The 15230-nt window shown below is 48.4% G+C and overlaps 1 protein-coding gene across 10 annotated transcripts in view; it reads left to right on the top strand.

The window, feature by feature from the left end:
• The window catches only part of ncoa1 (nuclear receptor coactivator 1), a 237102-nt gene that overhangs the window by 157006 nt on the left and 64866 nt on the right, over positions 1-15230 (top strand). For all 10 annotated transcript variants that reach the window (NM_001112912.1, XM_031901466.1, XM_031901465.1 and 7 more), the window contains 1 exon segment: positions 9407-9507. In NM_001112912.1, the coding sequence (NP_001106383.1) occupies positions 9407-9507 (101 nt within the window).

Here is a 15230-nt window from a genome sequence, read left to right on the forward strand (position 1 = left end):
GTCCTAATTTATATGAATAATGTGGCTTTGCAAAGTCGCCCGCTTCTGCTAAATTCTTCATTCAGAGATCATTGAACTCGCAGGATAGAATTGTCAGCTCTTGCTCCCAATGGCAGTCCCGCAGCTCCCAGACGGCTGTAGCCCAGCGACTAGAAATAGTCTTAGAATAAAACGCTACTCGAAAGCAAACGCTTCCCCTTTAGGTAACTTACCTACTGATTAGTATCTCTGGTGGGGCTGTAAAGGCAAATAGGGCATTAAACTTGCTCAACGCGCCCTTCTGAGAACCTTTTATTTTCTATATAAAGTTTTAAAAGGGTTAGTTTGCCTTTATATTAACTTTTAGTATGATGGACACATTGATATTCAGAGACTATTGCAACCTGCCCTCTACAATGTCCACAGAGCAAGCTGACTGCCACCTAGGAATAAGGTCACAGCTAAGGTGGCCATACAGCTATGGGTGGGGGATATCAGCCCTAGGGCCAAACCATTGAATTAAAATGGCGGGCATAGGTGCATCGGTTGGGGGGCTGCATCAATGAGGTCCCACATTGCGATCCGATGTAAAAATCGAACCCGCCTGAGGGAGATCTCCCAATTTCAGGCCAAAAATCCCACTCCAGGCAATGGCCGCCGCGCGGAGTCCTCTCGTGTTGTGACACCGGAGAAGGTAATCCCTTAACTACATTACAAAATTAAAATAGTCTTCGGCGCGGCGATGGCAAACACAAACATGGCATCAGGGGGACTTAAAAGAAAAGTCACACAGTAGCCAGTTTATGCCTGATCTCCTTGAGCGGATTAATGGGTTTAGGTGCCTTAACCCCTTGGAGTCCAGGCAGGGACCTGATATTGGCCCATTTTGCATTCCGTCAGAGTTTCTCTGTCACCCAGCAGGTTAAGTGTGTGACCGGTGAGGAGGCAGCCGGGGCCATTGGGTAACTGAGATCAACCCCCAATCAGTTGCAATGATCTGCCGGAGGGTATACGATACAGAAGGGAAGATGGGGCTGCGGGCAGCAGCTGCTGAGGCAGAGGAGGCTTATGTAGATAAGGGTGACCTTTCGGTGTGTGCGTACAGGTGGGGTGAAACACTATCCCATATGGGGCCCATAGAAAGTGCAGGTTTAGCTTCAATGTAAAGATAATGGCACCCTGGGCCGTGGCTTCTCTCCGCCGGTGTTTCCTGCCCCAGAGGAGTAAATCCTTTCCCATTAGCTCTGCTGTGACCGCTACTCTCCGTCTTCTCTCTGCTACTTTTTGTAGCTGCCAATAGTAGCTCTGTGTGTCTTCACCCTTAGTTATCTCTTGGTTACATATAGACAAAGCCAGGTATCGCAGTGTGATTTGTTGAGTTATTATCAGATAGTTAGAACTGCAGCCATTTTCACACCGGGTTCCTAGGTGTAATTAGTATGAGATTCAGACAATAGGTTCACGTAACCATGCAGAGACACCTAGGAAGTGTTTTTCTTTTATCTCTAATTGCTTTACAATATGACACTTGAATGACTCTTTTGGGAATGAATAAGCAAACAGCGACTTGTCCTGAAATGGCCCTTTTTAGATATGATGAATGCCACAAAATAGGATTTCCTTATTGCTGGAACCCACTGAAGTGCCACAGGCGAGACGGGCACTAATATGGGCATTACGCCTCTGTAACAGGGTGACATGTGCTGGTAATATGGTGCCGTTACTGGAAGAGCTACCATTATAATAATGCTGGTAATATTCTCACAATTCCTTCTGTTTTATTAACTATTGAGCTAGCAGAGAATTCCTGGCTCTGTTTCATTATAATTACCCTCAAAGCCATCGGGAAGAAAAAGATAACAAGCCATTCTGTATCAGATAGGACCAGTGCCACTGTGACAGAATGCTCTGTTATACAGATAGCTAGAATCTCAGCCATAAAGCAGGGCAGGACTGCTGCTTACAATGGGGGGATCAGATAGGATCTGTGCCACTGTGACAGAATGCTCTGTTATACAGATAGCTAGAATCTCAGCCATAAAGCAGGGCAGGACTGCTGCTTACAATGGGGGGATCAGATAGGACCAGTGCCACTGTGACAGAATGCTCTGTTATACAGATAGCTAGAATCTCAGCCATAAAGCAGGGCAGGACTGCTGCTTACAATGGGGGGATCAGATAGGATCTGTGCCACTGTGACAGAATGCTCTGTTATACACATAGCTAGAATCTCAGCCATAAAGCAGGGCAGGACTGCTGCTTACAATGGGGGGATCAGATAGGATCTGTGCCACTGTGACAGAATGCTCTGTTATACAGATAGCTAGAATCTCAGCCATAAAGCAGGGCAGGACTGCTGCTTACAATGGGGGGATCAGATAGGATCTGTGCCACTGTGACAGAATGCTCTGTTATACAGATAGCTAGAATCTCAGCCATAAAGCAGGGCAGGACTGCTGCTTACAATGGGGGGGGGGGGGGGGGGGATCAGATAGGATCTGTGCCACTGTGACAGAATGTTCTGTTATACAGATAGCTAGAATCTCAGCCATAAAGCAGGGCAGGACTGCTAATTACAATGGGGGGGATCAGATAGGGTCTGTGCCACTGTGACAGAATGCTCTGTTATACAGATAGCTAGAATCTCAGCCATAAAGCAGGGCAGGACTGCTGCTTACAATGGGGGGATCAGATAGGATCTGTGCCACTGTGACAGAATGCTCTGTTATACAGATAGCTAGAATCTCAGCCATAAAGCAGGGCAGGACTGCTGCTTACAATGGGGGGATCAGATAGGATCTGTGCCACTGTGACAGAATGCTCTGTTATACAGATAGCTAGAATCTCAGCCATAAAGCAGGGCAGGACTGTTGCTCTTTGAGAGAAAAGAGACTTAGTTATTTAACTATGCTCTTGTTTTTAATTTTTACAGGAGGAAAAATCAATGTTTCATGTTTATGTGAATTTGCCCCCTTGCTATTACTTCAGTTGTAAATATCCCACCCTTTCCCGCGGCGGCGCATTGGCTTTCTCGCCATGTTCCATTATTGGCACACATAATCTGACGCACTGCGCATTACCCGGGGCTGAACGCAGTGGAAGAACAAAGAGTTTAACAGATTTATTTAGCTAAAGTTAAACTAAATGCGTCCTGCTCGGCTCCGCCTCTTTTAATTATCCCGCGCTCGGCATGATGTAACCGCACCGTAGCGATTGCTCCACCGACTCCTTTTTAGAACAGATCTCCCCGGGCGCACTAATTGCTAATTGCTAGGAGTTCACTCTCTGTGGGACTTTCTCTCCTTTCTTTCCTTCTGCCTCTCAGTGTTTTTCTTTTCTGGAAATGCAAAAGCTCATTACAGTTACACGTAGCGGCGGCGGCGGCGGCGGCCTCGCTATCTATAACAATTAATGCTTACTGCCCACTGGGGAGATTTATTTAAATGGAGAGGAAAAACAGGCTGATGGGGGAGGTGGATTTCAGCGAAAGGGTAACTTTGCGTATGGAATTCATTCAGGGCTGTTTCTGGGGGCAGAAATGGATTTAGGGGCGACTTACGTGGGACTCGGCGGAGCTGCAATTCTTGTACAAAGTTTTAGGGGTAAAATTTTGTTGAAAAAGATGGTGACAGGAAGGGGGTGCAGTGAGGCGCAGGGGTGATTGCAAGGGGCAAAATGGAGACTGTAGGAAAAGACGGGGACAACGGCACAAGATGGTCACAGTTTGGCAATCTGGAGTAAATAAGGCATGATGGTCATGGTAGAGGAATGGTGGGGGATGAAGGGGGCAGGAAGGAAAGTGCAAGATGAAAAAAGTAAGGAAACATGGACACAGTCAGATAGGGCTCCCACAAGAGGACAATATAGAGACAGCGGGGCAAGATATCCAAATTAAGGCAAGTTGTGAGAACATGAAAGAACATGGAGGCTGTAGGCCAAGATGGAGGCAGTAGGCAAGATGGAGACAGAAGGGGCGAGATGAAGGCAGTATGACATGATGGAGACAGTAGGGCAAGATTGAGACAGTAGGGCAAGATGGAGACAGTAGGACAAGATGGAGATAGTATGGCAAGATGGAGACAGTAGGGAAAGATGGAGACAGTAGGGAAAGATGGAGACAGTAGGGCAAGATGCAGACAGTAGGGAAAGATGGAGACAGTAGGGTAATATGGAGACAGTAGGGTAAGATGGAGACAATAGGGCAAGATGGAGACATTAGAGTAAGATGGAGACAGTAGGGCAAGATGGAGACAGTAGGGCAAGATGGAGACAGTAGAAGAACATGGAGACAGTTGGGCAAGATGGAGACAATAGGGTAAGATGGAGACAGTAGAGCAAGATGGAGACAGTAGGGCAAGATGGAGGCAGTAGGGCAAGATGGAGACAGTAGAGTAAGATGGAGACAGTAGAGCAAGATGGAGACAGTAGGGCAAGATGGAGACAGTAGGGCAAGATGGAGACAGTAGAGCAAGATGGAGACAGTACAAAAAGATGAAGACAGTAGGACAAGAAGTAGACAGTAGAAGAACATGGAGACAGTTGGGCAAGATGGAGACAATAGGGTAAGATGGAGACAGTAGAGCAAGATGGAGACAGTAGGGCAAGATGGAGACAGTAGGGCAAGATGGAGACAGTAGAGAACATTGAGACAGTAGGGCAAGATGGAGACAGTATGGCAAGATGGAGACAGTAGAGCAAGATGGAGACAGTAGAGTAAGATGGAGACAGTAGGGCAAGATGGAGACAGTAGGGCAAGATGGAGACAGTACAAAAAGATGAAGACAGTAGGACAAGAAGTAGACTGTAGAAGAACATGGAGACAGTTGGGCAAGATGGAGACAGTAGGGCAAGATGGAGACAGTAGAAAAAGAATAAGACAGTAGGACAAGAAGTAGACAGTAGAAGAACATGGAGACAGTAGGGCAAGATGGAGACAGCACAGCAAGATGGAGACAATAGGGTAAGATGGAGACAGTAGAGCAAGATGGAGACAGTAGAGTAAGATGGAGACAGTAGAGCAATATGGAGACAGTAGAGTAAGATGGAGACAGTAGGACAAGATTGAGACAGTAGGGCAAGATGGAGAAAGTAGGACAAGATTGAGACAGTAGGGCAAGATGGAGACAGTAGGACAAGGTGGAGACAGTAGGGCAAGATGGAGACAGTAGGGCAAGATGGAGACAGTAGAGCAAGATGGAGACAGTAGGGCAAGATGGAGACACTAGGGCAAGATGGAGACAATAGAGTAAGATGGAGACAGTAGGGCAAGATGGAGACAGTAGGACAAGATGGAGACAGTAGGGCAAGATGGAGACAGTAGGGCAAGATGGAGACAGTAGAGTAAGATGGAGACAGTAGGGCAAGATGGAGACAGTAGGGCAAGATGGAGACAGTAGGGCAAGATGGTGAGAGTGTAGAGTAAGATGGAGACAGTAGGGCAAGATGGAGACAGTAGGGCAAGATGGAGACAGTAGGGCAAGATGGAGACAGTAGGGCAAGATGGTGAGAGTAGAAGAAGATAAAGACAGCAGGACAAGATGGTAAACATGGCAACGTTGAGAAGGGGCCAGTATTGTCTAGCAATGTCCTTTATTTTGGGTTCTAGTCTGAAAACATGGTTGCCCACTTGTTTGCATTCATTAGTTTAGCATTTTACATGGGAGGGGGCTGTTTTGTTGGCCCTGTTTGCCCTATGCGGATATACTGTAGCCTTGCCTAGTGGGCATTGCATGTCGGCAGTGCTACAGGGTAATGGAACTCCCCCCCCCCCCCAGTCGGACCCCTTTAGACACACAATTGTGCGGCACAAACCTAATTAGCCCTCGGAGACATTTATACCAGTCACACGTTAAGCATGTGGCAAATCTGCAAACACAGATTATCACGTGGCTAATCCCCTTCCCTCACTGTGCTCCTTCTACCCAGTTACTTACAGCTCCCTTTCTGCACACTCATTGCTTCTCCACAGTGCTGAATGCAGGGCCATATGGCAGCCACTTCAGCCAGCTGCGGGCAGCATATTGCCGGGCTGCCATCTTGCCTTCATCAAACAAATATGGGCCTGCAGCTAATGCTTACAGAGCTCCATAGCTGGGGAAATACACTCTGAGTAAGGCAGATAATTGCTGGAGAATAATCTGGGAGCACTTGGGGCTAATTCTAATAAAGAATAAACTTGGCCCTGTTCCCCCCTATCTGCCTATAATGCCCTAATGTAACTGTATAGAGTAATCATATCCCCTCATTATAGGTGAATAATAAGGGCTGCCCATTGGGCGGCCCTCGAGCTGTCTGAATGCCAGCATCCCACTGCCAGCCAATTCATCAGTACAGCTAGGCTGCTAATAACTATAGACAGCTCAGTAGGCTGGAGTTCCCCTTTAAGATGATGTACCAGGCAGCACCCAGGGATGCAATTGGGCCGTATACAGGTTCCATATATACAGGACCTGGTGTTAAACCCTCGTATTCTGGCTATGTACAGGTACTGTTTTATTATTACAGAGAAAAGGGAATCATTTAACCATGAAATAAACCCAATAGGGCTGTTCTGCCCCCAATAAGGGGTAATTATATCTTAGTTGGGATCAAGTACAGGTACTGTTTTATTATTACAGAGAAAAGGGAATCATTTAACCATTAAATAAACCCAATAGGGCTGTTCTGCCCCAATAAGGGGTAATTATATCTTAGTTGGGATCAAGTACAGGTACTGTTATATTATTACAGAGAAAAGGGAATCATTTAACCATTAAATAAACCCAATAGGGCTGTTCTGCCCCCAATAAGGGGTAATTATATCTTAGTTGGGATCAAGTACAGGTACTGTTTTATTATTACAGAGAAAAGGGAATCATTTAACCATTAAATAAACCCAATAGGGCTGTTCTGCCCCAATAAGGGGTAATTATATCTTAGTTGGGATCAAGTACACGTACTGTTTTATTATTACAGAGAAAAGGGAATCATTTAACCATTAAATAAACCCAATAGGGCTGTTCTGCCCCAATAAGGGGTAATTATATCTTAGTTGGGATCAAGTACAGGTACTGTTTATTATTACAGAGAAAAAGGAATCATTTAACCATTAAATAAACCCAATAGGGCTGTTCTGCCCCAATAAGGGGTAATTATATCTTAGTTGGGATCAAGTACAGGTACTGTTTATTATTACAGAGAAAAGGGAATCATTTAACCATTAAATAAACCCAATAGGGCTGTTCTGCCCCAATAAGGGGTAATTATATCTTAGTTGGGATCAAGTACAGGTACTGTTTTATTATTACAGAGAAAAGGGAATCATTTAACCATTAAATAAACCCAATAGGGCTGTTCTGCCCCCAATAAGGGGTAATTATATCTTAGTTGGGATCAAGTACAGGTACTGTTTTATTATTACAGAGAAAAGGGAATCATTTAACCATGAAATAAACCCAATAGGGCTTTTCTGCCCCAGGGACAGGGTGGATTTAACCTTTAAATAGCTGGAAACTTTGGCAAATCTTCATTCACTAATGAGGCACTTTAATGAGACGACAGAGGGGCCGTATATACCTTCCACACAAGAGCCATGGGCAGCGCTAGAGGTGGCCATGCACTATAAGATTTGGCAACCTTTCCCCAATAAGGCCACCTAAGGTGGGGGATATTGTTCTAATCCGATCGTTGACCCTTGGGAAGGGGATAGGGGCCATTACAGTGAGGCGCACACTGTTAGGGAATCTAACTTAGATGACCTTTAAGTTCAATCTTAGTATGTTATAGAATTTCTGATTCTTAGCATCTTTTCAATTGGTCTTCATTTTTTATTTCTTATAGTTTTTTTTATTTGCATTTGGCTTCCCCAGGCTGAAGTTCAGTGTAGTAGCCACGGGCCTGCAGGGGCCACAAAGCGCCGGGGGGGGGTTAGGATGTTACAGTATAAATACATAAATCATTTCCGTATCCATTTGTACAGCACTCAGTACAGTATAAACAACAGGAACCCTACAGGGGTGTAAGTGCAACACAGCAGGAAATGTTGGGGGTTGTAGTTCAGCTGCAGAGCCACGGGCTGCCGAATAGTTCTGTAACTAAGATTATAAATCTCTTTTCCCTTCCGCCCTACTGTACTCGTTGTTTAGCCGCCAGGCCGCACATTCTTGGCCTTTCTGTGTTTTCCGAATTCTCCCAAAATAAAAAAAAAAAAGCCTCCCCCCTCCTATCAGCGTGTTGTCACAACAAGCCCACGTTTCCTAAAGAGACTTGGCTCCCGGCTCCATCCTGCGCTCTCGCTCCTTCTGTGCTCTCTTATGTAATGTGCTGGCGCGATCCAGACCTCCTCGGCACGCCGGCCTCGCTGCTTCCACTGCTGTAACCATGGGGGGGAATAAACCACGTGCCGGAGAAATAATGATTATTAAATAATGAGTGGCAGCTGGCACAATATGGCATGGCCTTGTCACTGGGCCCAGGGCAGAGCGCTTTAACCATTTAATAGAGCGTCTCCAGCACCACCAGCAGCCAATCAGCAGAACAATGGGAAGGGAGCAAGATAGCAGCTCCCAGTAGGTATCAGAATAGCACTCAATAGTAAGAAATCCAAGTCCGGCTTGGGACTCCTCCAGTTACATGGGAGTAGGAGAAACAATAGGTTAGCTGAAAGCAGTTCTAATGTGTAGCACTGGCTGAAAGCTCAGACTCAGGCACACTTTACTGCTGCGCTGCAATTTGGAGTGATATCCCCCCCCCTCATCCCCAGCAGCCGATCAGCAGAACAATGGGAAGGGAGCAAGATAGCAGCTCCCAGTAGGTATCAGAATAGCACTCAATAGTAAGAAATCCAAGTCCGTCTTGGGACTCCTCCAGTTACATGGGAGTAGGAGAAACAATAGGTTAGCTGAAAGCAGTTCTAATGTGTAGCACTGGCTGAAAGCTCAGACTCAGGCACACTTTACTGCTGCGCTGCAATTTGGAGTGATATCCCCCCCCCTCATCCCCAGCAGCCGATCAGCAGAACAATGGGAAGGGAGCAAGATAGCAGCTCCCAGTAGGTATCAGAATTGCACTCAATAGTAAGAAATCCAAGTCCGGCTTGGGACTCCTCCAGTTACATGGGAGTGGGAGAAACAATAGGTTAGCTGAAAGCAGTTCTAATGTGTAGTGCTGGCTGAAAGCTCAGACTCAGGCACACTTTACTGCTGCGCTGCAAGTTGGAGTGATATCCCCCCCCCCTCACCCCCAGCAGCCAATCAGCAGAACAATGGGAAGGGAGCAAGATAGCAGCTCCCAGTAGGTATCACAATAGCACTCAATAGTAAGAAATCCAAGTCCGGCTTGGGACTCCTCCAGTTACATGGGAGTAGGAAAGCTCTTACATTAGTTGTTACTACGTTACTGCAGTCTGTGGCCAAATACTATTCCTGACCTGAATACTTTGCCTTTGCAGAGAAAGCTTTGGGAGCAGACGATGATGTACAGAAATCCGACATCTCATCCAGCAGCGGAGGAGTGATTGAGAAGGAGTCCCTGGGGCCTCTACTGTTAGAGGTAAGGCAACTTTCCCTTTAAAGCACATATAATAAATGATTTTCAGCCTGCAGCAACTCCCACCCTACTGCCAACACTCCAAAGGGCTGATTTATTAAGCACAACCACAGTTGTGGTCACGAAACTTTTTGCTGTATTTTTGAAAATACCCAGTAGGATAAGAAATCCTGGGATGGAGACAGGGAAATGGGCCAATAACCATAGCAACATGAAACCCAGTAGGGTAAGAAATTCTGGGATAGAGATAGGAAAAAAGGTTATCCCTGATTGGCCAATAACCATAGCAACATTAAACCCAGCAGGCTAAGTAATTCTGGGATAGAGATAGGGAAATGGTCAGTCCTGATTGGCCAATAACCATAGCAACATAAAACCCAGTAGGGTAAGAAATTCTGGGATAGAGATAGGGAAATGGTCAGCCCTAATTGGCCAATAACCATAGCAACATGAAACCCAGTAGGGTAAGAAATTGTGGGATAAAGTCAAGGAAATGGTCAGCCCTGATTGGCCAATAACCATAGCAACATAAAACCCAGTAGGGTAAGAAATTCTGGGATAGAGATAGGGAAATGGTCAGTCCTGATTGGCCAATAACCATAGCAACATAAAACCCAGTAGGGTAAGAAATTCTGGGATAGAGATAGGGAAATGGTCAGCCCTGATTGACCAATAACCATAGCAACATGAAACCCAGTAGGGTAAGAAATTGGGGGATAAAGTCAAGAAAATGGTCAGCCCTGATTGGCCAATAACCATAGCAACATAAATCCCAGTAGGGTAAGAAATTCTGGGATAGAGATAGGGAAATGGTCAGCTCTGATTGGCCAATAACCATAAAAACATGAAATCCAATAGTTGTAGAAATCCTGAAAAAGACACAGGGGAACGCGCAGGCCTGATTGGCCAATAACCATAGAACTCAGCGGGGAAAGAAGTCTTGGGGAATGAACAACCCTGATTGGCTGTTAGTTTTTTTCTGCCAGTTTATTACAAGTCGGTGAATTGTTTGCGGTTCCTGTAATAACAAGTAATAAACCCAAAGGGCAGCAGTTTACAATAAGTCTGAGTAATATCTGCATTGGTGGAACACGGCGGATACATACATTGCGTGGGAATACTGCTGATTTAATATCGCTCTCCGCCGCATCCATGGGAGTAACCCCTGCAGAAGCGCTGCGGTTGCTAAGCAACAGGCATCATCCAGAAGTAACTGCCGGAGACAGTTTGCTGTCTGTGCCAGAATAATCAATAGGCAAATATGTGCATTCTGTGTCTGTAACTTTGGCTCTCGGCGTGCGTCGCACCGGCACGTGGGTCTGTTTTCCTGGCAGAAGTCAGATGACCGAGCTGTGGTTGCCCGGCAACAGCACTATGCAGTCTCATCATATCTGGCGTTTTTTTAAAGACGGAAGGTCAGCAATTGGAATGCACGGTGCAACGTTACAACGCCTTGCCAGTATTTCACTGGGGGTAATTCATCAACACTGGGCAAAATTGCCCATGAGCAGTAACCCATGGCAACCAATCAGATTGTTGCACTCATTGTTCTATCTGCATCTGGCTGAAAAAAGCAATTTGCTGATTGGTTGCTATGGGTTACTGCCCAGGGTCAAATTTGCCCAGTGTTGATAAATGAGTCCCACTGTGTCTTTGGAAGCAAAATATGGAGCTTTTTGGAAATGGTGCAAGGCGGAACCATCTTGCTTTACACACCGGGGTATATTTATCATGCTGTGCAAAAAGTGGAGGGAAGTGTTACCCAGGGCAACCAATCAGTAATTAGATTTCAACACTTAGAAAAGCAAACTGATTGGCTGCTATGAGCAACATCACCGGTAATGTTTCCCTCCACTTTATATACAGCATGATAAATAAGCCCCACTGTCACCCGATCCGAGATAAATGCGCCGAGGGCACCTGCCAGCTACAACTGCCGCCCTGCCAGCCCCACAAAGGGAAAAGAGACACCCGAGACACATGTATTTGCTTAGAGTTACAGTTCTGCACGGCTGGAGCTGCCAGAAGGAGCGTGTAGGGGACTGCGTGACGTGTCTGTATAACTAGGCAGCTCTGTCTCCTCGCTCCCACAGCCAGGCTGGCAGGTACAGGGGCCAATTAGTGCCGCTGAAGTGCCAGCTCCCTTTGTGGGACCCTGAAGGCTTATAGCGATCTGTCAGTTCCTGCGACACCGCGGGTAAAACAGCGCAATGTATTTCATATTCCGGATGTTAATGTGGAGCCCCAGTTACAATATCCGGCCTCTTCCTACATCAAGGATTCATTTCTAACAATAGAGTATTGTGCTTGTATCATTTAATGGCTGTGCCAGGCTGTGACCCAGCGTTGGCACCCCCAGCCCAGACTTACCACTAGTGATGTGGGGTAGGGATGTGTGGGCCAGGCCAATACCCATGGTTCTGATGTGTGGGCTGGGCTGATACCCATGGTGCTGATGTGCGGGCTGGGCTGATACCCATGGTGCTGATGTGTGGGCTGGGCTGATACCCATGGTGCTGATGTGTGGGCTGGGCTGATACCCATGGTGCTGATGTGTGGGCTGGGCTGATACCCATGGTGCTGATGTGTGGGCTGGGCTGATACCCATGGTGCTGATGTGTGGGCTGGGCTGATACCCATGGTGCTGATTGTGTGGGGCTGGGCTGATACTCATGGGGTGCTGATGTGTGGGCTGGGCTGATACCCATGGTGCTGATTGTTGGGCTGGGCTGATACCCATGGCAGATGTGTGGGCGGGTGATACCCATGGTTGATGCGGGCTGGGCTGATACCCATGGTGCTGATGTGTGGGCTGGGCTGATACCCATGGTTCTGATGTGTGGGCTGGGCTGATACCCATGGTGCTGATGTGTGGGCTGGGCTGATACTTAATGGTGCTGATGTGTGGGCTGGGCTGATACCCATGGTTTCTGATGTGTGGGCTGGGCTGATACCCATGGTGCTGATGTGTGGGCTGGGCTGATACCATTGGTGCTGATGTGTGGGCTGGGCTGATACCCATGGTGCTGATGTGTGGGCTGGGCTGATACCCATGGTGCTGATGTGTGGGCTGGGCTGATTACCCATGGTGCTGATGTGCGGGCTGGGCTGATACCCATGGTTCTGATGTGTGGGCTGGGCTGATACCCATGGTGCTGATGTGTGGGCTGGGCTGATACCCATGGTGCTGATGTGTGGGCTGGGCTGATACCCATGGTGCTGATGTGTGGGCTGGGCTGATACCCATGGTGCTGATGTGTGGGCTGGGCTGATACCCATGGTGCTGATGTGCGGGCTGGGCTGATACCCATGGTGCTGATGTGCGGGCTGGGCTGATACCCATGGTGCTGATGTGCGGGCTGATACCCATGGTGATGATGTGTGGGCCGGGGCTGGTACCTATGATGCTGATGTGTGGCCCGGCTCGATACCCATGGTGCTGATGTGTGGGCCGGCTCGATACCCATGGTGCTGATGTGTGGGCCGGCTCGATACCCATGGTGCTGATGTGTGGGCCGGCTCGATACCCATGGTGCTGATGTGTGGGCCGGCTCGATACCCATGGTGCTGATGTGTGGGCCGGCTCGATACCCATGGTGCTGATGTGTGGCCCGGCTCGATACCCATGGTGCTGATGTGTGGGCCGGCTCGATACCCATGGTGCTGATGTGTGGGCCGGCTCGATACCCATGGTGCTGATGTGTGGCCCGGCTCGATACCCATGGTGCTGATGTGTGGGCCGGGCTCGATACCCATGGTGCTGATGTGTGGGCTGGCTCGATACCCATGGTGCTGATGTGTGGGCTGGCTCGATACACATGGTGCTGATGTGTGGGCTGGCTCGATACCCATGGTGCTGATGTGTGGGCTGGGCTGATACCCATGGTGCTGATGTGTGGGCCGGGCTGATACCCATGGTGCTGATGTGTGGGCTGGCTCGATACCCATGGTGCTGATGTGTGGGCTGGCTCGATACACATGGTGCTGATGTGTGGGCCGGCTCGATACACATGGTGCTGATGTGTGGGCCGGGGCCGGTACCTATGATGCTGATGTGTGGCCCGGCTCGATACCCATGGTGCTGATGTGCGGGCTGGGCTGATACCCATGGTGCTGATGTGTGGGCTGGCTCGATACCCATGGTGCTGATGTGTGGGCCGGCTTGATACTCATGGTGCTGATGTGTGGGCCGGCTCGATACCCATGGTGCTGATGTGTGGGCTGGGCTGATACCCATGGTGCTGATGTGTGGGCCGGCTCGATACTCATGGTGCTGATGTGTGGGCCGGCTCGATACTCATGGTGCAGATGTGCGGGCCGGGGTCGATACCCATAGTACTGATGTGTGGGCCGGGCCGATACCTGTGGTGCTGATGTGTGGGCCGGGCCGATACCCATGGGTAAACCGCCATACTACATTTTCGAGTCGTGGGTGGGTTTGGGTCTAGCTGTGCTGTATTCCCTCACCACGCACGCACCCGCCAATGGCCCGCCCCATTTGTGACATCAGCGGTGGGCAGGACAAGTGCAGGTCTATAAATAGAGGGAATTAGCCATGCCAGGTAGGGTTTGGGCTGGGAGAAAAACTTGACCCGCACATCACTAACCCACGGATCGGGCGGGTTTGGGCCAACCTTGGCACATCACTTGTGGGTCACAGTTGGGTTTGGGTCGAGCTGTTCTGCCTAACACTGCCGGCCTGTGTCTTCTGAAGTTATAGGCGCGTGACTATGGCTCAGGCACAGGTCGGTAAATACAGGGCAGAAGCCGGGTCGGGAGCAGCGCGTTAGAGTCAGGTGCAGGTTTTTCTCAACCCTCACATCTCTGTTGCTCGGCCAACATGGGGCCACACTCGCCTGTACCATGGCCATCGCCTGTTAGCAACACACAAACAAACAGCAGAAATCTTCAAAATGTATTTATACAGCGCGTGTGGCTGCATCCTATGCGCCAGATTAGTTTCGGCACAAGGATTAGTCAGATTTTTCCTTTTCACGTGGCTCTGCCCTCACCGCACATTTCATTATTTATTTCTCCATCTGTGAGAGGAACGGTCACAAGACAGGAAGGAACAGCAACCGACAGATTCAGTTTCACGGCACTTACATCTCAGTGGGGTTTGTCTGCGCCGCCTACAGCCAAACTGTGAATGAAAGGGGGGGTTAAAAAAGTTCATCAAAATTGTCCCTCAAATTAATTAATTAATCCGGCCAAACACAAACAGCCTTATTGCATGCATCCGACCAATTAGATCCTTACTCAAAAGATGCTAGCAATAGGAAATTATGTTCATAGAAACATTGGGGTAACAGTCACCCTGCTATAGTTCCAGGGGTACCCAGGGCACAAATAAGCACTCACCCCAAATCCCCCCTAACTGGCCTTCAGGCTGGGCCCCCTTAGCCCATAACAAGGTTACAGATATATAGAAACATTGGGGTAACAGTCACCCCGCTATAGTTCCAGGGGTACCCAGGGCACAAATAAGCACTCACCCCAAATCCCCCCCTAACTGGCCTTCAGGCTGGGCCCCCTTAACCCATAACAAGGTTACAGATATATAGAAACATTGGGGTAACAGTCACCCTGCTATAGTTCCAGGGGTACCCAGGGCACAAATAAGCACTCACCCCAAATCCCCCCTAACTGGCCTTCAGGCTGGGCCCCCTTAGCCCATAACAAGGTTACAGATATATAGAAACATTGGGGTAACAGTCACCCCGCTA

This window comes from Xenopus tropicalis, chromosome 5, assembly GCF_000004195.4.
Source record: "Xenopus tropicalis strain Nigerian chromosome 5, UCB_Xtro_10.0, whole genome shotgun sequence".
NCBI classification, from domain to species: Eukaryota; Metazoa; Chordata; class Amphibia; order Anura; family Pipidae; genus Xenopus; species Xenopus tropicalis.